The sequence below is a fragment of the Chrysochloris asiatica genome, unplaced genomic scaffold, assembly GCF_000296735.1.
Source record: "Chrysochloris asiatica unplaced genomic scaffold, ChrAsi1.0 scaffold00113, whole genome shotgun sequence".
NCBI lineage: Eukaryota > Metazoa > Chordata > Mammalia > Afrosoricida > Chrysochloridae > Chrysochloris > Chrysochloris asiatica.
The window spans coordinates 763,765-790,210 of NW_006408631.1; the positions used below are offsets into that span (position 1 = coordinate 763,765).

The window sequence follows — 26,446 nt, forward strand, 5'->3', positions numbered from 1 at the left end:
TTCTCCCGCGGAGCAGCTGGTAGTTTCGAACCGCTGACCTTAAGGTTCGCAGCCCGATTCGTAACCACTACGCTACCAGAGCTCCTTAGAAGTTACTAAAAGTAAACATCTTACAAAGTACAAAGACAACCAACCAATAAGAAAAACTTTGAGTTATATACAAAATACGCTTTCGAATAACAGGGCTGTTATTTCCTGGGTCATATCCTCCTTCCCCTAGTGATACAGGACTGAGTTGCTGAATCTTTTTGGGTACAAAACCTAGTACTGGTGATGAGAACACAAGGGCTCCCTGACCTTAAGGAGCTCATAGTATATGGGGGAAATGTACAAATAGACCATCAGAATTTAACTTGGTATTTGTTATTACAAAGAGCAATTGTTAAGCACTTAACAGCTAACTGGAAGATCAATGATTTGAATCCATCAAGTGGATCACTGGAAAAAAATCTACCGATCTCCAGTAAGATTATATTGTTGTTGTTGCTATTGTCCTCTGCCTAGTCAATTCCAACTCATAGTGACCTTCTAGAACAGAGTGGAACCATCCCATAGGGTTTCCTAGGTTGTGATCTTTAAGGGAATAGATTGTAGATTACAAATAATAATTTTTAAAAATACTATAAGGAAGTTCTCCATTACTTGTCTGTCAGTTTGTCATACTGTGGTAGTTTGTGTGTTGCTGTGATGTTGGAAGCTATGCCATCAGTATTTTAAATAGCAGGGTCATCCATGGTGAGCAGGTTTTAACTGAGCTTCCAGACTAAGACAGGCAAGGAAAAGGGAGAGGCTAACTACTTCTGAATATTTAGCCACTGAAAACTTTATGAATATCAGTGGAACACTGTCAGAAAGCACTAAAATATTGAAACATTATGAATAGCACCAGAATAATGCCAGATATAGTGCCAGAAGATGAACCCTCAGGTTGGAAGCCACTCAAAATCTGACTGGGGAAGAGCTGCCTCCTCAAAGTAGAGATGACCATGATGATGATGATAGAGTAAAGTTTTCATGCCCTTCATTTGCTGATGAGGCACAACTCAAATGAGAGAAACAGTTTCAAACATCCATTAATAATCAGAATATGGAATGTACCTAGTATAAATCTAAGAAAACTAGAAGTTGTCAAAAATTAAATGAAATGCTTCAAGATTGATAGCCTATGCATTAGGAACTTGAAATGGACTAGTATTGGCCTTTTAGAATCTGACAATCATATGATTTACTATGACAAATTGAATAGGAATACATCACATTCATCATCAAAAATAAAATTTTAACATCTTATCTTGAAGTACAATGCTGTCTGTGATAGGATAATATCCATATGCTTACAAGGAAGACCAGTTAATACCGCTATTATTCAAACGGACTCACCAACCACTAAAGCTAGTGTTGATGAAATTGAAGAATTCTACCAACTTCTTCAGTCTGAAATTGATCAAACAAGAAATCAAGGTGTAATGATAATTACTGGTGATAGGAATGCAAAGATTGAAAGAGGAAGGATACATAGTTGGAAAACATACCTTTGATAAATAGAAATGATGCTGAAAGTTGCACGATAGAATTTTGCAAGATCAATGATTTTCTCATTGAAAATAACTTTTTAAATAATATAAAAGACAACTATATACATGGACCTCACCAAATAGAAAACACCAAAATCAAATTGATTATATCTCTGAGAAACAACAGTAGCAAAGCTCCATAAGATCACCCTAAACAATACCAGAGGCAGACTGTGGAACAGACCATTAATTGCTCATATGCAAGTTTAGACAGAAGCTGAAGAAATAAGTCCACAAGAGCCAAAATGACTTGAACATATCCCACCTTGAACTTAGAAACCATCTCAAAAGGAGATTTTATGCATTAGACACTAATGACTGAAAACCAGAAGAGATGTGGGATGACATCAAGAACACCATACAGGGGAAAAAAAGTCATTAAGAAGAGAAGAAAGAAGGAAAGGGTCAAAATAGATGTCAGAAAACGCTGTGAAACTTGCTCTCCAGCATAGAGAGACTAAAGGGAATGGAATAAATGAGGAACTAAAAGAGTAGGAGCTCTGGTAGCGTAGTGGTTACGAATTGGGCTGCGAACCTTAAGGTCAGCGGTTCGAAACTACCAGCCACTCCGCGGGAGAAAGATGAGGCTTTCTACTCCCGTAAAGATTTACACCCTTGGAAACCCTGTACAGGGTCGCTATGGGTCGGACCCGACTCGATGGCACTTAACAACAACAACAACAAAAGAGTTGAAGGGAAAATTTCAAAGGGCAGCTCAAGAAACAAAGTCAATTATTATAATGAAATGTGCAAAGACTTGGAGTTAGAAGACCAAAAGGGAAGAAAACACTCAGTATTTCTCAAGCTGAGGGAAATGAAGAAAAAAATTCAAGTCTCAACTTGAAATATTGAAAGATTCTATGGGAAAAATATTGAATGATGCAGAAGGCATCAAAAAATGTAAGGAATACAGACTCACTGTACCGAAAAGATATGGTCGATGTTCAAACATTTATAGAGGTAGCTTATGATCAACAGCCAATGGTACTGAAGAAAGAAACCCAAGGTGCACTAAGGGCATTGCTAAAAAACAAGGCGTCAGGAATCGAAGGAATATAAATTGAAATCTTTCAGCAAGCTGATGCAGCACTGGAGGCACTCACTCCTCTATGCCAAGACATTTGGAAGATGGTTCCCTGGCCTACTATTGGAAGAGATCCATATTGGTGACCATTCCAAAGAGAGGAGACCCAATGGAATGTGGAATCATCAGACAATTATAATTAACATCAGATTTGAGTAAAAATCCCCTTGCTTGCCGAAAGTGAAGAGTACTGAAAATACTTACTGATAAAAATTAAAGACCACAGCCTTCAGTATGGGTTGCGCTTCAATGTAAAGAAAGCACAAATCCTCACAATTGGACCAATAAGTAACATCATAATAAAGCACAAATCCTCACAATTGGACCAATAAGTAACATCATAATAAATGGAGAAAAGATTGAAGTCGTCAAAGACTTCTATTTTGCTTGTATCCACTATCAACATTCATAGAAGCAGCAGTCAAGAAATAAAAGGACATATTGCATTAGGTAAATCTGCTACACAAGACCTCTCTAAAGTATTAAAGAGCAAAGTAGTCTGAGAACTAAGGTGCACCCAACCCAAGCCAATGTATTTTCAATAGCCTCATATGCCTGTGAAAGTTGGGCAATGAATAAGGGAGACTATAGAAAAAATGGTTTTGGAGAGGACTATTAAATATACCTTTGACTGCCAAAAGAACAAACAAATCTGTGTTGGAGGAATAGTCAGAATGCTCCTTACAATCCAGGAATGGCAAGACTTTGTCTTTCATACTATGGACATATTATTAAGAGGGACCAGTTACTGGAGCAGGACATCATTGGTAAAGTAGAGGTCAGCGTAAAACAGGAAGACCCCCAAACGAGATATATCGGCACAGTAGCAGCAGCAATGGACTAAAACTTAAGAATGATTGTGAGGATGGTGCAGAACTGAACAGTATTTCATTGTGTTGTACATAGTGTCTCTATGAGTCGAAACCGACTCAACAACTTCTAACAATGACACAAGTTTTATTCTATTGCATGGGGTTGCTATGAGTCAAAACTCCATGGCATGCAACAACAATGATTTGCTTTTATTGAAAACTGAGTTGATTTGAGAAGGGAGCAACTAACTCTCCTGGGAGAAGTTTGGGAGAGTTTCACAAGATTGACATATAGAAGGATAGGATTACATCAGGTGAGGAGGTGGTAGGCATCCAAGGAAGTTGCAACACACAAAATCACTGGCAAGGAACTAAGAAGAAGCCTGGAGTCTTCTGGAGTAATGAAGAATTTCAAGGACCTGGAGTATAGAATGAGCAATGGAGGGAAGTCTGGACAGTGGGCTGGGCCAGACTAGGAAAGCTCTTCTCATCCATTATCAGACAGCTCTGTCTTCTTTGTTATTCACCCTCAGTAGAATTGTGTGTTATTTTCCTTCTTAGTGTACATGTAAATGTAATCCTGTTTACCTCAGAGTTCCCCAAGAAATGCAAGAGTGGGTGAAAGAACAGTCTCCACAAATAGATGCAAATGTAGAGTAAAAAAGAATGCTTGCAAAAGTTACACATTGTAGCAATTATCAACAATGTCTTGTAATTATCAACTGTAACTTGAGTCAACCAATCCACCAAGGATTCTCAATTCCCCAGTGAGCTCGGAGGTGTAGAAGGCCTTGTATGGAAGGGCTTCTGCCTGATCCAGCCTTTTCCAGTTCTAACCAGTCCCCACAGATTTAAGCCTCCCTCTCTTCAGAGTGGGACAATTTGCTTTTCTTAACCTGGTATCTGAGAGGAAACTAAGATGCGCCATCCCTAACAAAGGCAGTAACTACTTAGTGTCTGCCCTTTCAAGCCATCAGTTTAGGTAGCAAATGATCCTAGAGTCACTAAAAAAGGCCTTGGCAGCAGGTGTATTAAAAGGATGACTCTAAAAACCAAACTCATGGCTACTGAGTCAATTCTGACTTACAGTGACCCTAGAAAGCAGAGTAGAAATACTCTTTAGTGTTTCCAGGACTATACATTTTTACTGGTATAGGCAGCCTCATCTTTTTCCCATGGAATGGCTGGCAGATTTGAACTACCAATCTTGTGGTTAACAGCCCAATGCTTAGGGGTGCCTTTGAAAGGAAGTAGTAACTGATTTCAACTGAAATCCTATTTCTCTTTTAAAATGTTAGCAGCAGTCCTTTCCTACCATATCCTTCAGGTATTTTACCCTACAGGCAGGATGTACGTTTCTTTGCCTTAGGTTTTCCCTTCACAAGTCATTTTGCTAACATGGAGAGCTGTGCATGTTAATGTGTGTGCCCTTCCAGGGTTTCTGACTCATACCAACCCTACAAAGGGACTTCAGAACGTTATTGGAAAAAATTCATTATGTTGTAATCACATATTTTTCATGAATATTTTGAAGCCCTGCTGGGTATGACAGGATGGACTGCCCCCACAAGGTCTCTGAGGCGGAATTCTTTATAGTAACAGATTGCCAGGTCTTTGCTCCCACAGAGTGTCTGGTGGGTTTGTACCATTGACCCTTCTGTTCACAGCTGAGCACTTAGTCATTGAGCTACCAGGGCTTCTACATGACAGATCAGTTGAATAAGTAAATAATCCTCCCCGGTTCCCTCAACCAATTGTGGGAGTTGAGGAATAAAAAACACACCACCTTCATCCCTCAGGTGAAATAAATTTTTGTCAGAATTTCCCAGTGTGATTTTGCTGAAGATAGTTCAAATACAGTTGTTGCAGTGCATCACTAGGGAGCTGTTAGAAATTCAAACCAGATTCAGAAGAAATCTTAGAATGAGAGATATCATTGCTAATACCTGATGAATTTTGGCTGAAAACAGAGAGTACAAGAAAGATGTTTTACTAACTATGCAAAAGCATTATATTGTGTATATCATAATAAATTATGGATAATGTGAAGAATGGGAATTCCAGAATACTGACTTGTGCTCATGAGGAACTTGTACATAGATCAGCAATGGTGTGGTTATGTGCCGTGGGGTCTGTGTAGGGTTTCCGAGGCTGTAAATCTTTACGGGAGCAGAAAGCCTCATCTTTCTCCTGCGGAGCAGCTGGTAGTTTCGAACTACTGACCTTGCGGTTCACAGCCTGATTCGTAACCACTACACTACCAGAGCTCCTTGCTCCGTAAAAAAGAGGAAGACCATGGCACACAGTGGCTGCATCATAGGTTCAAACATAACAACCTTGGTGATAGGGCAGTACTAGACAGTGTTTTGTTCTGTTGTACATAGGGTCACTGAGTCAGAACTGGCTGGACAACCCAAAAAATAATTCAACCTTTTTCTTTTGAGCACTCTGTCCAGCAACCCCTTCAAAGTCTTATTGTATTAGCTACAATTCGTTTTCATATTTTATTTATTTTTGTTCTATGTTCCTGGGTAGTATAAGCTGTAAATCACTGTACTTCTCACCCCAAAGTTGGAAGCTTGAGTTCACCCTAAGATACCTTGGTAGAAAAGACCCAGAGATCTATTTCTAAGAAAATAACCGTTGAAAACACTATGGAACACAATTATACTTAGACACAAATGGCATATGGATATTATCCTCAACTCAAAGGCAAATACTGGTGATACTTCCAGAAAGAAATTAAGGCAGTTCACAATTAAAACATAATTGCTATGTGACCGAAACTAATTAGCCCAAGAAAAAGTCCAGGAACTTAAAGGAATGTTGAAGGGATTGGGAAGCTAAGGAAATTGCCAAACCTAGGCAAAGTCTGTAGTTTTGCAAAATGCATTTTTCATTTCATTCTCCCTTGTAAGCAATGAAATAACGTCCACCCAAATCTTTCTGTCTAACTTGGCATTTTGTCAGTTACACCTCAGTTTCCATGAATAAAATATCCTGCTATTTCTTATTTTCTAGTATTTTTTCCATGCTGTGAAAGACAGGTACTTTGCATTCACTGGTTTAATTTCTTTCAGTCCACCTTTTAACCAAAATAGATGTATAAAGGGAGTAAATAAGAGAAAGTTCAGTGTTAGCATGTACATAGTTCAACTGAATTAAATCTTACCTTATTACCATATTGTTTATTTTTCTAATGAGCAAAACTAGGTATTTTTCCTCTATAAAAGTTCAAATAGAACTTTCTCTCTCTTTTCTTACTTCCTTCTTTCCTTCCATCCTGCCTTTCTATTTACCTTCCATCCCTTCTTCCTTCCTTCATTTTCTTCCATCTCTTTCCTTTCATCCTTTTTGTATCCATTACAAGTGTCTTTCATCAAAACAGTTTACATGATTGGACAGAAGGCCTGTAGTTACTTTTTTCTCTCACTGTTTGAGTATACCACATTTGCTAGACAAATATTGTATAATTAAAGATAGGCTGCTGCTTTGAGTTCTCCAGACATTTTTCAACCCCCAATGGCCTTTCGAAAAGACTGTTTAATTGATGCTAAAGAAATAGCAGAACCATTGTTCAAGGTAATCAATGAGAGGCCATTTACATGAGGGGACCATGGTGTGGTAGGAGAAGAAATTCTGGCTCAGTATAATTCATTCTGGGTCCCTTGAACCCACACAATAGATCTACCTTTGAGAGGCTAAGTTCCCAAGCTCTCAGTTTTTTAGAGGGTAAATCAGAACTATAGAACCTCCAAATCTTTTATCAACCCACAATATAACAAACACTGTATTCCATGTTCAAATTAGATGGACTTCTACAAGCGTTTAGGTCTGTAAGTATTTGGGGATCAGTGCAAAGAAAAGATGCTGGAAAGCAAACTCTCAGCACAGATGGAGAGGGATTTGGGTTTTTACACATGAAAGTATCCACACAGAGTGTTATTTGGGGGAAAAAAGAGTTTAGAATTGCAAAAATTTATCTGACAACAGACTATGTCACTTTTTTGCCCTTTTAGAAAAATCAATAATATTAAAGAAATAATTCATTTGGTTACATTATTGCCTCAAATAGCATGGGGTATATTAAGCCACCTTTTTACCTTTTCTAATTTTTATTTTAAATCCTAATCAATTTCATTCAATGACTCAAACACCTTTTTAAGAAAGACAGAGTAAATTCCACATTTAAATAAACCTAGACCATAATTACTTTATAAATACAAAAAAAAATTATACTTTTTTTAAAAGCAAGTGAGGAATTTAATATTCTGTGCCAAATGCATGAGTTGAACTGAGTCCAATTCATCTTTAATTTTTGCCATGTTACAAAATTTTAGATTCATTCAAAACAAAGGATACATCTGTTTTCATCAGCTGTTTCTTAACTTTTATTACTGGGATTTGTGTTTTAAAATTCTTTTGCCCAGGCAGTATTGTTTTACTAGGCATGATTTATTACTCTTCCATGTGCCCACAGAAACTATTTGTTCCTGAAATCATGCACACTGAATCAAAATAATAAGGAAGGGATGGGAACTTATTCTGTTTACATTGGACTAAATGATGGCTTAGAAATGTAAATATGTTTAAATTCGAATAGAGTTTTGTTTACCAATTGGAAGAAAAATATGTTCAACTATCCCAAGCTGATATACAGAAAAACTGAGATATGATCAAAGGAGAAAAGAAAGAAATGAAGAATGTGACTTTTAGAAATGCTATTTAAAAATCAGCTGAAAACCATAGGATTATTTGCTAAAGAGAGCCATTAACATGATTGTGCTTGTTTATTCTCTGCTTTGTTGCAAAAAAATAAATAAATATAGGGGGATTTCAGGCAGCCTGTTCTCTAAATGTTCTATTTTTAAAATGATTGATTATAGATTTTTATATATTAAGGAGCTCTGGTAGCGTAGTGGTTACTAATGGGCTGCGAACCGTAAGGTCATCGGTTCGAAACTACCAGCTGCTCCGCAGGAGAAAGATGAGACTTTCTACTCCCGTAAAGATTTACACCCTCGGAAACCCTGTACAGGGTCGCTATGGGTCAGAACCGACTCGACGGCACTTAACAACAACAACAACAACAAACTAACAACATTTGATGTCTACTTTCTTTTAAAGCACTTGGCATATCTTTTAATATTTTAAGGCTAGAGGAGATTTTTTTTTTTTTTTTTTTTTTTGCCTAGGTAGCATTGTCCAATAAGCATAAAATTTATTAGTTATTCAATTATCATGGAATTTATATATAAGTTGAATTTTACTGCTTTGTATACATCAATAGCAGCAACTTTTTGCAAGACTGAATATGTTAAAGTAACAGGACAAAAAACTGACAAAGATGAAAGAGAGGTCATTGCAAAGAGAAAAAAAGATCTATCTAGAGAGAATGATACATAATGAGTTAAAATTGGCTCAGTTCACTAAGAAAATCTTAAGTTGTGTGAAGTGTTTTGACATGGTCATGTAATATTTTTTTTAAATTGAAAATGGGCATTCTGGGTAGAATGTTATGCCAATTTCAATAGGTAATTTTTTCTACAAATTACCAAAACACTTGGCCACACTATTGTTGACTTTGTTTTGGGTTTTGGAGATTTATAGAACTTTTAACACTTTATCAATGAACAAAATTAATTAACTGGGAATTTTTTATGAGATACATAACTCCTAAAACTTATTGAAGTTTTAAAAAGCAAAGGTGTCACTTTAATGACTAAAGTACAGATACATCTAATACAAACCAAGGTCTTTTCAGTTGCCTCCTATGCATGTGAAACCTGGACAATGAGAAAGGAAGACATAAGAAATGAAGGTGAAGCATACTGAATATACCATGGACTGTCAGAAGAACAAACAAATCGATCTTTGAATAAATACCACCAGAATGCTGCTTAGAAGTGAGAATGGGAAGATTTCAATTCGCCTAAGAAGCTCTAGTAGTGTAGTGGTTGCGAGTCAGGCTGCTAACCTCAAGATCAGCAGTTTGAAACTATCAGTGGTTCCACTGGGAGAGAAAGATGAAGGTTTCTGCTCCTGTAAAGATTCATAGCCTCAGAAACCCTATACAGGGTCTCTGTGAGTCAGAACCGACTCCATAGCACATAACCACCATGGTAGACAATTCATCAGGAAAAAGCAATCTCTAGAAAAGGATATCTGTTTGATAAGGTATAAGGTCAGTGAAAATGAGGGAAACCTTCAATGATATGGGTTACCACAATAGTCAAAACAATGAATTCAAACATAGGAAAGATCACAGAAATGATGAAGGAACAGCAACATTTCACACGGTTATAAATAAGGGTACCATGAGTTGGAGCCAACTTAATGGCATCTAACAACACTCATCTGTCTGTCAGTTTTCCATACTGTGGTGGCTTGCATATGACTGTGATTCTGGAGACTATGCCATGGGTATTTTAAATATGAGCAGGGTCACCCTCAGTGGGCAGGTTTCAAATGTGCTTCTAGACAAAGACAGACCAGGAAAAAGGAGAGATGGACAACTTCTGAATATTTAGTCACTGAAAACTTTGTGAATAGCAGTGGAACACTGTCAGCACCAGAATTTTGCATATTGAAACATGATGAAGGGCACCAGAATATTTTTAGATACAGTGCTGGAAGCTGAGTCCCTCAGGTTGGAAGTCAGTCAAATACAACTGGACAAGAACTGAGTTGCCTCCTCAAAGTTGAGTTGACCGTGCTGTCACAAATGGAGTAAAGCTTGTGGGACCTTAATTTACTGATGGGGTACAACTCAAAATGAAGAGAAACAGCTGTAAACATTCATTAATAACTGGAACATGGAATGTACAATGCATAAATCTAGGCAAATTGGAAATTGTCAAAAATGAAATGGAGAACCACATCCAGATCACCAGAGATGAGAAATCTCCACTTGAAAGGACGAGCTGACCAGCCTGGAGCAGAGAGAAGAACAAGATATACTTCTCGAATGAAAGACCTACAGGAAAAATACGAAACAATGGAGGCAGATGGACTGTTACTACAGGAACAAACAGGTCGCTTCCCTAGGAGACATCGGGGCAGGTGGTAGGGTCTTCTCAACGCAGGACCCCTTCCAAGACTGAGACTCGGTGGAAATGCTCACTCTGATTGTTGACGACACGCATCACCGATGGGGAGAAGTAGGGTAAAGGCAGCAATGAAGCTGCGAGCTAAGCCTTACAATATTTAGTGGGCGTCTGTGGACCCGGTTGGGGACCTGATTGGCAAGCAGTGTGAGGAGACCTGGGTACTCCTGGGCCCAGAGTCAGTGGCGTGGCCACAGAGGACTCAAGTGGAGAATGGAGCTGCCGGCTGATGGGAAGAGAGGTCATGTGCATAAGAACACCCACACGGGCAGATGGTACCCATGTGACCTGGACCGGATGACTGGATGATCAGAGCTCAACCAGGAGAAGAAAGAAGAGGGAAAAATGCTATGAGCTGATACAATCTGATGAACTTGACCTATACCTATGAATGCAGTGACTCAAAAGAGACAACAAATCCTTACAGCAAGAAACATTCCCACCCCCTCCACACACAGAGTAGACAGAGATGGGCAACTTGGACATTGGATACCCAAATGGGGAGGGGGGACTACAAAGGCAAGAAGTGACTGGCTTACAAGCTTTCAAGTGGGAACCTAGAGCTAGGGGGCATGGAGGAAGGCAGAATCACCAGTGAGTACTATCCAATCTGTCTAGGCGGAGCTGATGAAATGAAATACATATGGGTAACTCGCAATATTGTAGTGAATAATGGTTATCAAGACTGATTGTGAGGGTTGGAAATGCAAAGGTAGACGTTTTGTAGCAAGGAAGAGAGTGATTATTTCTCCAGTCTAGGAGCTGAGGTCTCTGGGACCATCAACGAAGAAGAGCCGAGAGTGGGACCCTACCCAAAGAAGCAGGGATGACTGAGATGGAGACAGAGACAATGACGTGGAGTGATGAAGCGGCTGGGGACTTTGGATCCAGAGAGGGAGAGGGACTGTGGGCCAAAGACTTTGGGGGGAGTGGGGAAGTGTAGAGGATGGGTTTCTAGGATATACCCTTTGGTCGGAAGATGATGCATGGAGGGGATTGGAACCATGGCAATGAAATGATATCTGATGGGGTGAATGTAAAACTAAAGTTCTCTCATGTAAACTATCATATAATTCATAATCAAACATTTAAAAAAAAGAAAGAAAAGAGATGGAACACAGAAACATCAATATCCTAGACATTAGTGAGCTGAAATGGACTGGTATTGGCCATTTAAATATGACAGCCCCATGGCTGACTAAGCTGGGAATGAAAAACTCAAGAGAAATGGTGTCACATTCATCATCAAAAAGAACATATCAAGATCTGTCTTGAAGTACAATGCTGTGTCTGTGATAGGATAATATCCATATGCCTACAAAGAAAACCAGTTAATACCACTATTATTCAAATTTATACACCAACCACTAAAGTCAGTGATAACAAAATTGAAGAATCCTACCAGCTTCTTCACTCTGAAATTGATTAAACAGGCAATCAAGATACCTATAATTACTGGCAATTGGAATGCAAAGGTTGAAAACAAAGAAAAAGAATCAGTAGTTGAAAATAGCCCATGGTGATAGAAATGATGCTGGAGATCACATGATAGAATTTTGCAATATCAATGATTTCTGCATTGCAAATAACATTTTAAAACAACATTAAAGATGGCTATACACATGAACCTCACTATATGGAATACACAAAAATCAAATTGACAACATCAGTGGAAAGAGATGATGGAAAAGCTCCATATCATCAGCCAAAACAAGGCCAGGGGCAGACTGTGAAATAAATAATCAATTGTTCATATGCAAGTTCAGGCTGAAGCTGAAGAAAATTAAAACAAGTCCACAAGAGCCAGCATTTGACCTTGAAATATCCACCTGAATTTAGGATAATCTCAAGAACAAATTTGATGTACTAGACACTAAATACCGAAGACTGGAAGAGTTGTGGGATGACATCAAAAACATCATACAGAAAGAACACAAAAGTTCCTTAATATGACAAGAAAGTAGAAAAAGATGAGGATGGTTGTCAGAAGAGACACTGAAGCTTGCTGTCCAGCGTAAAGATGCTAAAGCAAATGGAAGAAGTGAAGAGGTAAAAGAGCTGAACAGAAAATTTCAAAGAGCAGCTTAAGAAGACAAAGTCAAATATTATAATGAAATGTGCAAAGACCTGAACTTAGAAAACCAAAAGACAAGAAGAACACACTCAGCATTCCTTAAGCTGAGGGAACTGAAGAAAAAATTAAAACCTTGGTTTGAAATATTGCAGGATTCTATGGGCAAAATATTGAATGATGTAGAAAGATTCAAAAGAAGATGGAAGGAATACAGAGTCACTGAATCAAAAAGAAATGGTCAGTGTTCAATCATTTCCAGAGGTAGCATGTGATCAAGAACCAATGATATTGAAGGAAGAAGTCCAAAAGGCATTGAAAGCATTGGCAAATAACAAGACATTGATGGAAGACAAATTGAAATCTTTCAACAAACTGATTTGGTGCTAGAGGCACTCACTCATCTATGTCAAGAAATATGAAAGACTACTTCCTGGCCGACTTACTGGAAGAGATCCATATTTGTGGCCATTCCAAAGAGACGTGACCCAACAGATTACAGAAATCATTGGACAATATCATTAATATCACATGATAGTAAAATTTTGCGAAAGATATTTAAAAACAAAATTTCCAGAGGTTCAAGCTGGGTTCAGAAGAGGATGTGGAATGAGGGATAGACCTTGCCTGAAAGCAGAGAATACAAGAAAGATGTTTACCTGTGCAAAGTTTTTCGATTATGTGGATCATGGCAAGCTATGGATAACATTGCAGAGAATATGGATAACATTGCAGAGAATGAGAATTCTGGAACACTTAATTGTGCTCATGAGGAATCTACACTGACCAGGAGGCAACTGTTTAAATAGAACAAGGGAACACTGAATGGTTTAAATTTAGGAAAGGTGTGCACCAGGGTTGTATTATGTCACCATACTTATTCAATCTGTGTGCTGAACAAATAATATGAGAAGTTGGATTATATGAAGAAAAACATGGCATCAGGATTGCAGGAAGACTCATTAACAACCTGTGATATGCAGATGATACAACCTTGCTTGCTGAAAATGAAGATGACGACTTAAAATACTTACTGGTGAAGATCAAAGACCACAGTCTTCAGTATGGGTTGCATCTTAACATAAAGAAAACAAAAGTCCTTACCACTGGACCTGTAAACAACATCCATATAAACGGAGAATTGATTGAAGTTGTCAAAGACTTCCTTTTGCTCGAATCAACCATCAACACTCATGGAAGCAACAATCAAAAAATTGCATTAGGCAAATCTGCTCCACAAGACCCCTTTATAATGTTCAAGATCAAAGATGTCAGTTTGAGAACTAAAGTGAACCTGGCCCAAGCCATGGTATTTTCAGTAACTTCATATGCATGTGAAAGTTGGACAGTGAATAAGGAAGACCATAGAAGAACTGATGCCTTTGAGTTATAGTGATATAGGAGAATATTAAAAGTACAGTGGACTACCAAAAGAACAAACCAGTCTGTGTTGGAAGAAGTACAGCCAGAATGTTCCTTGGAATTCAGGATGGCCAGAGTTTGTTTCTCACACTTCAGACATATTATCAGGAGGAACCAGTCCCTGGAAAAGGATATCATGTTTGTTTAAGTGGAGCGTTGTAGAGAAATAGGAAGATTCCCAACAAGATGGATTGGCACAGTCGCAGCAGCAATGGTCTTAGGCGTAGGAATGATTGTGAGGTTGGCCCAGGACTGGGCAGTTTGCATAGGGTCTCTATGAGTCATTACTGACGCAATGGTACCTAAGAATAAAAACAACAAGGGTCACCAAGGTGGAAAGATTTCCACCAAAGTGGAGCTTCTGAATAAGATAGACTAAAAATCTTATGACGAGCAGTAGAATGTTAGATATAGTGTAGGAAAATGAAAATATTATGAATAGAGGCAGAATATAGTCAGACAGTGCTGAAAGATGAGCCCCTCAGGTTGGGAGACATTCAAAATATGACTGGGAGAGCGCTTCCTACTCAAAGTAGAGTTAATCATAGGAATGGAATAAAGCTTTTGTAACCTTCATTTGCTGATGGGGCACAACACAAAATGAGGAAAAACAGCTGTAAACATCCATTACTATTCAGCGGATAGAATGTACAATGTATGAATCTAGGAAAAGTGGAAATTGTCAAAAATAAATGGAATGTATAAAGATCAATATCCTAAGCATTAATCAGCTGACATAGACTGGTATTGGCCATTCTGAGCAAGAAAATCATATGATTTACTATGCCAGGAATGTCAAATACAAGAGGAGTGGCATTGCATTCATCATCAAAAGAACATTTCAAAATTTGTCTTGAAATACAAAGCTATCAGTCATAGGATAATATCCTTATGCCTAGATGGAAAACTAGTTACTACTACTATTCTTCAAATTTACACACCAACCACTAAAGCCAGTTATGATGAACTTGAAGAATTCCACCAACTTATTCAGTATGAAATTGATCAAATATATAATCAAGATATATTGATAATTACTGGTGATTGGAATGTGAAGCTTGGAAACAAAGAGGAAGAATCAGTAGTTGGAAAATATAGTCTCAGTGATAGAAATGATGCTGGATATCACATGATAGAATTTTGCAAGACCAATGACTTCTTCATTGCAAATACCTCTTTTACATAACAAAAAATGTAACTATACACCTGGACTTCACCACATGAAATACAGGGCATCAAACTGACTACATCTGAGGGAAAAGATGGTGGAAAAGATCAATATCATCAGCCAAAACAAGGTCAGGGGCAGATTGTGGAGCAGACCAACAATCGCAAGTTAAGGCTAAAGCTGAAGAAAATTAAAACAAGTTCATGAGAGCCAAAATATGACTTGAATATATCTGATCTGAATTTAGAGACCATCTCAGGAACAGATTTGATGCATTAGGTGACACCAATGACTGGAAACCAAGAGACATGTGGGATGACATCAAGAATATCATATAGACAGGAAAAGGTTATTAAGAAGATAGGGGGGAAAAAAAAAAGATGTTAGAAGGGACTCTGAAATTTGCTCTTCAGTGTAGAAAAGCTACACCTAATGGATGAAATTAGAAAGTAAAAGAACTAAATGGAAAAATTCAAAGGTCGATTGGAGGAGACAAAGTCAAGTATTGTAATGAAATGGGCGAAGACCTGGAGTCAGAAAACCAGCAGGGAAGAACATGCTCAGCATTTCTCAAACTGTAAAGAACTGAAGAAAAAGTCAAGCTTCAAATTGAAATATCAAAGGATTCTATGGACAAAAGATTGATTGATGCAGAAAGCATTAAAACAAGGTGGAAGGAATACAAAGAGTCAGTATTGTTGTTGTTGTAAAGTGCTATAGAGTTGGTTCCAACCTATAGTGGCCTTATATAGGGTTTCCGAGGAGCAGCTGTTAAGTTTGAACTTCCAAACTTGTGGTTCAGTCTAGTGTTTACCCTGAAACACCACACCAGAGTCTAGAGTCACTATACCAAAAAGAAATGGGTGATGTTTAACCATTTCAAGAAGTAGCATATGATCAAGATCAGATGGTATAGAAAGAAGAAGTCCAAGCAGCACTGAAGGCATTGATGAAATACAAGGCTTCAGGAATTAATGGAATACAAATTGCCAATTTTCAACAAACTGATGAAGCACTGGCAGCACTCATTCATCTATGCCAAAAAATTTGGAAGACAGATGCCTGGCCATTTGATAGGTAGAGATCCATATTTGTGCTCATTCCAAAGAGAGGAGACCCAACAGAATGCAGAAATGAATATCATTAATGTCACATGCAAGCAAAATTTTGCTGAAGGTAATTCAAAAAATGACTGTAACAGTACATTGACAGAGAACTGCAAAAATGTCAAGCTGTATTCAAGAGTATGTGCAACAAGAGGTAACACTGCTGACTTCAGAGGCACTTGGAGTGAAAGCAGAACATTTGAGAAAGATGTTTGTGCTTTATTGACTAAGCAAATACTTTGTGTGTACCATGACAAGCTAAGGGTTATATTGTGAATTATGGGTATTCCAGAACACTTAACTGTAACCTGTACATAGACCAAGAAGCAATTGTAAAAACACAACAAAGGGATACTGAATGGTTTTAAATCCAGAAAGGTGTGTGCCAGGGATGTATCCTTTCACAACACTTATTCAAGCTGTATGCTGAGCAAATAACCTGAGAAACTGGGCTACATGAAGAAGAATGTGAAATCAGGACTGGAGGAAGACTCATTAGCAACCTTCAATATGCAGATGATACAGCCTTTCTTGCTAGAAGTGAAAAGGATTAAAATGCTTACTGATGAAGATCAAAGACTAGAGCCTTCAATATGGATTGTACCTCAATGTATAGAAAACAAAGATCATCACAACTCTACCAGTAAATAACATCATGATTAATGGAGAAAAGATTGAAGTTGTCAAAGACTGCATTTTGCTTGGATCCACAATCAACAGTCATGAAAGCAGCATTCAAGAAATCACAAAAAGTATTTTATTAGGCAGATCTGCTGCACAAGACCTTTTTAAAGCGTTCAAAAGCAAAGATAGCAGTTTGAGTACTAAGGTACACCTGACCCAAGTCATGGTATTTTCAGTCACCTCATATGTATAGGAAAGTTGGACAATGAATAAGGAAGACCATAGATGAATAGATGCATTTGCATTACGGTGTTAGAGATGAATATCGAAAGTACCATGGACTGCCAGAAGAACTAACAAATTTGTGTTGGAAGAAGTACAGCCAAAGGACTACTTAGAACTCAGGATGGCAAGACTTTGTCTCTCATACTTTCAATATGTTGCTAGGAGGAACTGGTCTCTGGAGAAGGACATCATGGTTGAGAAAATGGAAGGTCAGTGACAAATAGCAAGGCTCCCAAGAAAACGGATTGACATAGTGAGGGCAGCAGTGGGCTGAAAGGTAACAATCGTGAGGATGGCACAGAATTGGACAGTGTTTCATTCTGTTGTGCTTGGGGTTTCGATGTTGGAATCAACTCAATGGCACATAACAGCCGCAACAACAACAACATAGCTCTTAATCAACAATAATGAAAGAAAAAAAGACCATTTAACTCTGATAATGAAATGTAGAGAGAAGAGTAACTATGTGTATCAGTGAGTTCTAGTTTTTTAGATGAATATGGTTAGGGCCATAGCCAGCTAGAATACAATTTAAAGGACAAAGAAGGTATGTGTGACCTCAAGCAATCTATTCTTTTTGTCTCAATGTGTCTCTTCACAAAATGGCAGTGATCGCTGTACTGATATTCCAGCATTATCAGGAGGCTTATATGAGCAAATATCTAAAAAGCAAGTAGAATAGGGTTGACACGTAAATTAAGGATTCTATGCAGGTCAGCTATTATAATTTTAATAATAACTAATCAATGTTTGTCATAAGGTATGGGATCAGAACTACAACTAAGGCATGCAAGTAAGTACTGTTGACCTACCCCTACAATGGGCTGTCCGAAAGTAGAAACATACAGTCCCTGCTTTCTCTACCCCCAAGATCATAGGATCACGAAAGAAACAGGAATCTCCTAATCCCTTTCATAAGTAGCCGAGTGGCACAGAGTTTAAAAACTCATCTGCCAACCAAAAGCAATTCAAACCTGTCAGCTCTTTCTCAGGAGACAGACGTGGCAGTCTTCTTTCATTAAGACTACAGACTAGGGAACCCTAGAAGGCTGTACTCTATCCTATAGGGTAACTAGGAGTTGGGATTGGCTTGATTGCACACAACAACCCTCTTCTTGCTCTACTATCTCTCTTTCTAATCCAAAATCACACTTATTAACCCTGGGAGGTGAAGTTTCAGAACAAATAATCTGAGGTTGGCTCGGTTTCATAGGTTACCTCCAGAGCAGTTATAATTTTTCTTATTCCTGCACTTTGATTAATTTCCCCTTCACTGGAGTTTCCAAATTCAGTTTGCTGCCAGCAAATCATTCAGAATTATGTTGATTTCTGCAAATACCCATATAGCTGCTTTCACCTTTAGGAATTATGCTTTAATGAAAAGCGTTGCTAATTTTTTTAGTGAGAAGGATTCTTCATGAAGTCACATGGGAAACTTCTTAGATGTACAGGTGGAACTATATTTGGGATTGCTTAAAATATGATGAAGAAGAATCTGATTCTGAGTGAGACTTATGAAGTTTCTAGAAATGGGCCATTACATTCTTATCAGGACAAACAGTAGATAAAATATCATATCATCTGAGTTCCCATTTCTATGTCTTTTTACTTCCCTGTATCAAGCAGGATACATGTTACTGTTTCCTATAGCTACTATAAGGAGCTCGAGTAGCATAGTGATTACGAATTGGACCACAAAACTTAAAGTCAGCAGTTAGAAACTACCAGCAGTTCTGCAAAAGAAAGATGGAACTTTCTGCTCCTGTAAAGATTTACAACCTCAGAAACCTTATACAGGGTCACTATGTATCGGAACCGACTCCACGGCACATCACCACCACCATCATAGCTACTATGGAATCCTGGTATGGTGCTGTGGGTTAATTCTTTGGACTGCAAGGTCAGTTTCAACTATAAGGTCAGCAGTTCAAACTTACCACCTGCTTCTCAGAATACAGGGTCCCTATGAGTCAGAACTGACTCTACAGCACTTAACAATAGCAACAATAGCTACTATAGAATGTGGGGCTTAGCTTCTATAAACTTGTTGAATTTCAATGTCCTCTTCTCTTTGAGATCTGGACTGGCTACACTATTTTAAATGGATTCCCTGGAACTCCTTACCCTGCTTTATTTTCCTCCAGGTATTTCTCAATCCAACACACTCTATATTTTACTTACATGTCTTGCTCATTTATCTGTATGTCTCCCAAAGATGGAAGGGATTTTTGCCCTTTTTATATAGTGCTGTGTTCCTAGCCCCAAGTACCATGCCTGACCCAATGTGAAGAACTCCAATCTCAGTTTTTGCCTTTAGATGGGAAAATAGAACATGTCTCTGTGATTCTCTGCATACTGTGAATTCACATATAAAGTCTTTATATGAATGAATGTGTCTTTTTTGAAAGAAAGAAAGAAAGAAAAGATTAGACTAAAGAACATTTAAGTGTCATTCTGAAACCTGGCAGTTATTTGAGCCAAGATGTAATATAGGGGCTTGTTCCAATGGCCTTTATTACTTACTCATCTGATATGTTATAATTTAGTAAATAAAAATGCCTCTTCAACTACCTTCCAGCTCATAGAAACACAAGACTCTATCCCACACACTCAGACAGAGCTTTGTGCAATTGTACAGGAAGTCTTTGCAAACCAAACTTTAAGTATTAAAGACTAGATAATTTCATTACTTAAATCTGTTCTGTTATTAACATTTCTTGTAAATCTCAGAATTCCTTTGTGGCTACATATTTTATTTGAAAGGTCACATTTCAGCATGCAAGGTTTGCTTACATCAATGACTCAAGACACACACTCTACAGACTCAATTCTGTGCCAAATTGATGATTGATGTATGAGACCTAGTCCTTTTGGCAGACTTGACTGATACATGTGACCATTGGAGAATTGTAAATGGAAGGGAGGGAGGTGGGAGTCTCTGAAAGGAGGGACCTCTTCTCATATAACTTTATCATCTAGAGTAAAGTCCAAGCACATTGAAGTCACTCAATACCTATTTGGTGATTAAATGAAAGCATGAATAAATATGATGAAATGCAAACAAGTACTAAACATGATTTTTTTAAAAAATAAAAAAGTCTGTAATGCAGTTGAAATTCTATCAAAAGAGCTCACTGGAGATGGTTTCATAGACAAGGCAAGACAGAAGTTGTACCTTGAAGGAAATTAAGTCTTCAAATGTTAAAACAGAGAGATAAGAAAATTCCTAACTAAAAGGAAATTTAGGCCTGTACACTTATCAGTTATGAAGTTCTGGTGGTGCAAACATTTAAGCAAGCCTTGGGTTTCTAATCAAAAGTTTGGCAGTTCAACTCCACCAGTGCTCCATGGGAGAAAGACATGGTCATCTACCTCTGTAAAGATTATAGCCAAGAGCATTCTAAGGGGCAGTTCTACTCTGTCGCATGGGATCACTATAATATGAAATTTTAACTTAAAAAAATTTCATTTACTAATAGTGTATCATTATTGAAATACTGGCACAAATCCATATTTCAAATAATCTTTTTGAAATTTTTTGGTTAACCTCTAGTCAGAGTAGACTAGACCATTTTATCTCGTAATATGATTGATGAGTTTTAGTAAGTGTAGGAGATATAGCAGTTTAGTCATTTTCTTGTTATTCAAGTTGACTGTCCATTGTGAGAGTTAGTTTGATTAAAACTAGATCATACTAGTCCAGGCACATAATCTGAACTATTGAAAGATGCTTAAAGTGAACAAATGAGTAAGAATACCTGGTGAAGAGGAGATAGACCTTGTACACCAAGGCTATGTGTGCCCATCATCTAACAGGTCCATTGAGGGGCCCAAGGTGAGACCACTGACCAAGTCTTCAACTTGGAGGTAGAGTTTATGAGTCACACATGTCTGGTTTATCCAGGTTGGATAAAATGAATATGTGGATATGTGGATTCAGAAAATGAATATGTGGGTATGGTGGTTGAGAGGTTTTGACCTGGCAAGGGAGGCTAAGGAGAATTTTTGCATATTTTTAAGAAAGAAGAAACAGGAAGCAAGTTTTATTTCAAAAAAATAATGTTTTCCTAGAAAAAAAAAAAAAAGAGAGAGAAAAATAAATCCCAAAAAATTCAGAGGAACCACGAGCAAAGCTTCTAATTCAGCTTCAGCTAGCCCCTGTAAACAAGTTCTTCATGGAACTGTCATGTGTTGGCTGAAGGCCTCTGGTTTTCTTTTGAAATATAGGCTTTTTTTCAATGTTCTTGGCAGGAGACAGCCAGGAGCTGCCTGACATACCTAGTGAGCCAGTTGGCCAACATGGAGCACTCATTTCACCATATTCTCCTGCTGGAAATTAAGAGCATCACCGATGCCTTCTCCTCCATCCTCGGCCCTCAGAGCAGAGACATCTTCTGCATGAGCAACAGCTTCACTGCCATTGCCAAACTCCTTACCCGACAGCTGGAAAATGTCAAGGCCGGAAGTGGCAGGTGAGCAGGAGTTCCTAGGGGCCTTGGGGTTTGTTGTGAATCCACAGAGGCACAGTACAGACTGTATGTTTGCCTGCGTAAGAGTGAAATTTCCCAAAGAAAGCCAAACACACTTTCTCAACATAGAGTTGCTGTCAAGTCCTGTTAAGTTGATTCTGACTCATAGCGACCCTGTGTAGTGTTTTAGAAATGCTGCTGGTGAGTTTGAAATGCTGACCCTGTGGTCCAAATCTATCTTGCAGTCCAGTGATTTATCCTACAACACCACACCAGGATTTCTCAACATAGATTATCCCCTGCATAAATTATGGCACTTCCCAGAAGTTTTTTTTCCAAATCTGTGATAACTAGAATATAACAACAACAAAAATAAATTTCTCAAAGATGCACAAAGTTTGGTAAAGAAGTTAGAATGTAGTGTAAGTTATAGTGTTTTATATCCCTCATTTACTCATTCAACAAGTATTTAATGATTGACTGCTATGTACCAGGTAGCTGAATATACACATATAGAAAGGGAAGATATGGTTCCTATCACCAAGGGATTCAAGTAGCCCTGGTAATGTAGTGGTTTAGTAGCTGGGTTGATAACTGAAAGGCCAGTGGTTCGAATCTACTAGCTGCTGCACAGGAGAAAGATGAAGCTTTCTAGTCCAGTAAAGATTTCAAGCCTTGAAAATCCTATACAGGGAGGATATGAGTCACAACTGACTCAGTGGCACATAACCACCACCAAGAAACTCACTGCCTAGTATAGGAGACAGACATTTAAATGCATAATTAGAGAATAGTGAGAAGGGAAGCTAATCCAGATGGATTAAAGGAGTTTGTAGGAAAGAGAGCATTAAGTGTATTTCCTTCTACCTGGAAGAGGGAAAGGTGTGAATCTGGGTTTAGGTAAAGTTTTCCAAGGAAGTAATATTTTGAATCAGATCTTGAAAGATGACCAGATATCTTTGGGCTGTATTTGTGGGCAGTGTGTGAAAGAAGATGGTGCTTTCTGGAAATAGAAGTTATTTTGAATGATGAGGGTGTGTGTTACAAGGAGAGTAACATTAGCAGTTGCCAACCAGGTGGTAGGCAGAGATAGTGGTAAGTGAGCCTTACATGTCTTCTGACTTCACTTTTTTGTGCTGCTGTGACAAATATACCAAAATGGAAGGCTGTAATGAACAGAAACTATTTCCTCAAAGTTACGGTAGCTAGGAGTCTGAGTTCAAGGTGCTGACTTTAGGGGAAGGCTCTCTCTGTCTGCATTTGTGGAAATTCTTATCTCTGTTTTTCTAGACTGAGTTTTCCTCGGTTCCTTAGTGGTCTCTATGTGGCATCTATCTTTGCTCTGATTTGTGTCTGTCTAATTTGCTCTTTTTATATCTCAAAAGTGATAAGGTTTTAATATACACCCTATGCTTGGAGTCCTGGTGTGGTGCTGTGGGTTAATGTGCCAGATGAAATCCTGTTTGAACTGCAAGGTCACTGGTTCAAGCTCACCAGCTGCTCCTCAGAAACCCTATACAGGGTCGCTATGGGTCAGAATTGACTTGACAGCACTTCACAACACAACAACAACATGCTTATAGGGGCCTATTCCCAAATGGGATTATGTCCATAGATACAGGAGTTAGGATTCCAACACATATATGGGGTGGGGGGAGGGCAGAGGGGAGCACAATTCAATCTATAATACTATCCTAAAAGTTTGAGTTTCACACAGTAGGCGATAAAGAGTTGTGACGTTTTTTGTGACATTTTGTGCATGACAGGGTTTGGATCTGATTCATGTTTCAGAAAGCTCACTCTAACCCCAGTACAGAGAATGTCTCAGAAAGAGACAAACTGGACAGGTGGACCCTTCCATTTGTGGGGGAGGGACTCAAAGAATGAGACAGAGTGGGTGAAAAGAAAAGGCATAAGACAGACATACTCCATACTAATAAGGAAGAATTAATATGCCTTGATAATGAATGGGTTGTGAGAGAAGAAAGAATCAGAAATTATTCTGAGGATTCCGGCTGAGGGGCTTGGATGGATGGTGGTGTCATACCAGTGTGAAAGAGGTCAGGAAGACAATAGTTTGTTGAGGGTGAAGGATCAAGGGTAGATGTATAGAAAGGGAAGAGAAAAGGATGGGACTTGAGAAGGTGCTAAAACAGAAATATCAGTGAAGAGGCTTATGAGAAGTGGTTAGACAGAAGACAATCAATGAAGGATGTTAGTACCAATGCTATGGGAACACCAGAATGAGAAGGAAGTCAAGTGCTGCAGAGAGATCAAATGAGGAAAAGACAGAAAAGTGTCCAGTGGTTCTGGCCATGAGGAAATTATTGATTAATGTGGCGAATAAGCTGTCAGTGGTATAGAGGGGCAGAAAACAGGATGCCTAGGTGTTGCAGACCGTGTAGGCCTGGTCAGAGGTTCGAGACCCTATAGGCCCGATCTAGCCACTTGGCAGTCAATAGCAAATTGTTTTTCATCTTAGTATTCGGTTATGTTATTATTAATTGCAAATATGAACCCTTAATATCCACAGAGAAATATTAGAACCTCCTAAAAGCCGAGACTAAAGGTCAAGCCTTTCTCCAAAGGATTAACTAAAAATATCTTAGCTACTTCACAGTTCTTTGTTCTACAGACAAAAAAAAGCCATCCTCCCTGAATCTCTCCCAAGTGTTAGCTATTCAGCCAAGTTCCTGAAAACCTGGCTCAGGAAGCCCAAACAGCGGGACTCCGCCCAAGCTTTTGTCCTTACCTCTCACCTTCCCCCAACTGAGCTCAGGGGCTATAGATAATGTTAATTGAGCCTGAGAAACCAAGTTGCTGACCTGGGATTCAAACCAGCGAAGTACAATGTAAAGTTACCTGAATGTCTGGAAAAGTACTGATGTTAGCTGTACCTTGCCTAAGTCCCTCCCAGCTTGGTGTGAAGCTCCTCCCCTAAATAAAACAGAGGTCCAGGCCTCCCCAGGTGTGCATTACAAGATGGAGGGCATGCAGTAAAGATTGCAGGGCAGTGAGTTGCTGCCTGCAGAGACCACGATGCCTGTACTCCCAAGTCTGCCCACCAATGATGTATCTACCCTGGCTTTGGGGTGCCTCATTGTCCCCCTCTTTCTGTCTGCCTGTGTATTCTTTTGCTATCTCTATCGCCATTGGATCTCCCCTCCTCGTGAACCAAACACTCGTGAACAACACAACTATGTCGAGGTCAGACCCCGACACCTAGGGTCAAAGAGAGTGTGGATACATTACATGAAACTGACTCAAGAAGTTTGTGAAAGAAAATAAACAAAATCATATGTGAGAGGCTTTACTATCTTTTGAATCAGGAGAGACGTGAAAAGGTTTGTAACTTTCAGAAGTTACAAAGTATTTTCACAAACATGATCTCATTTGATCGTTACAACAACTCTTAAGAGGTAGGAAGGATAGATATTATTATTCCTATTTTACAGACAAAGATACAGAGAATCATTATTCCTTGGCCTTTGGCTTAGATCAAGTGAAATGTGGCTCAAAGACTGATTAAATATCTTTGCAATTTTACACAGCTATTAAGTGCTGGATGGCACTGTAGGATAAGCAGTAGACAAGATTGGTTTGATTCACAAGTAGGTGGTTCAAACTCCTCAGTCGCTCCTCAGAAACCCTGTACAGGATCAATATGAGTCAGAACCAACTTGACTTAACAACAACAACATTAAGTGTTAGAACTTGAGCTCAAACCCCCATCTTAAAACTACTCTGCATTGGAAGGCATTCAGCTCTTGGAGGAGAGGCAGGGCCCATTTGAAACTAACATCACATTTTGTGCATTTTGGTGATAACAAATGATGCATATCATTTCCATATATGAAACAGGATCCAAAAAGCACAAGAAGACCCAGAAAACTCCAAACCAAACTAACTCACTACTGTCAAGTCGATTCTGATTCATAGAGACCCTAGAGAACATTCTGCCACATCTTTCTTATGCTGAGACACTGATGGGTTTGAACTTTGGGGTTAAGAGCTGAGCGCTTTAATTAGCCACGTGTCATCAGGGCTGCTAGAAGACCCAGAGAGGGGAAAAAACAACCATAAAATCATACAAATCAAGAGGATTAAATCTTCATGTTCTCTTTAAGAACATTCATGAAACTTCCCAGGTCATCAAGGTTATGCTCATCAAAAAGTTAGCAGTAGCTGAAAGACATGACTTATGAAAAACAAGGTGTGTCATTTTGTCCTTACAATGATGGAACTGGTGGATGTGTCCAGGCCAAATAGTGGGGCTGGTTGATGGCAGAAGGTTGATGGCCCAACAGGAGTATTGACTTGTTATGCTTACACTTAAAAATGCTAAGAGTAATGTTGAACTTAAGGGTTTAAATGAGATTCCGTGGTCATTGATCATGTCCAGATGAACAAAGTCCCCCAAATGTACCACCATTCTTAAAGATTTCATGATCATATCAATCCATATATGAGCTCCTTCTGACACACTGAAATGATTGTTACTTAAAATAACAATTTTTCCTCAACCAGAAAAGGAGGTTGCACAGAAGAAAAAGATGCCCCAGTAGAAACTGAAGAAATAAAATCTTACAGCTCAGAAATATATTCATCACATAATAAATGCAAATAAATATAAAAGCAGAAATAAAACAAAAAACACCAGAAATCATTTTGACAAAATAGTGAGCATTTAGTCATGTGGGTCCACTTGGTGCAAAAGACACCATG

At 38.6% G+C, this 26,446-nt stretch overlaps 1 protein-coding gene across 2 annotated transcripts in view; it reads left to right on the forward strand.

The window, feature by feature from the left end:
• The window catches only part of VEPH1 (ventricular zone expressed PH domain-containing 1), a 373,634-nt gene that overhangs the window by 133,452 nt on the left and 213,736 nt on the right, over positions 1-26,446 (forward strand). For both annotated transcript variants that reach the window (XM_006867941.1, XM_006867940.1), the window contains exon 6: positions 21,504-21,724. In XM_006867941.1, the coding sequence (XP_006868003.1) occupies positions 21,504-21,724 (221 nt within the window). The remainder of the gene's footprint in view (positions 1-21,503; positions 21,725-26,446) is intronic.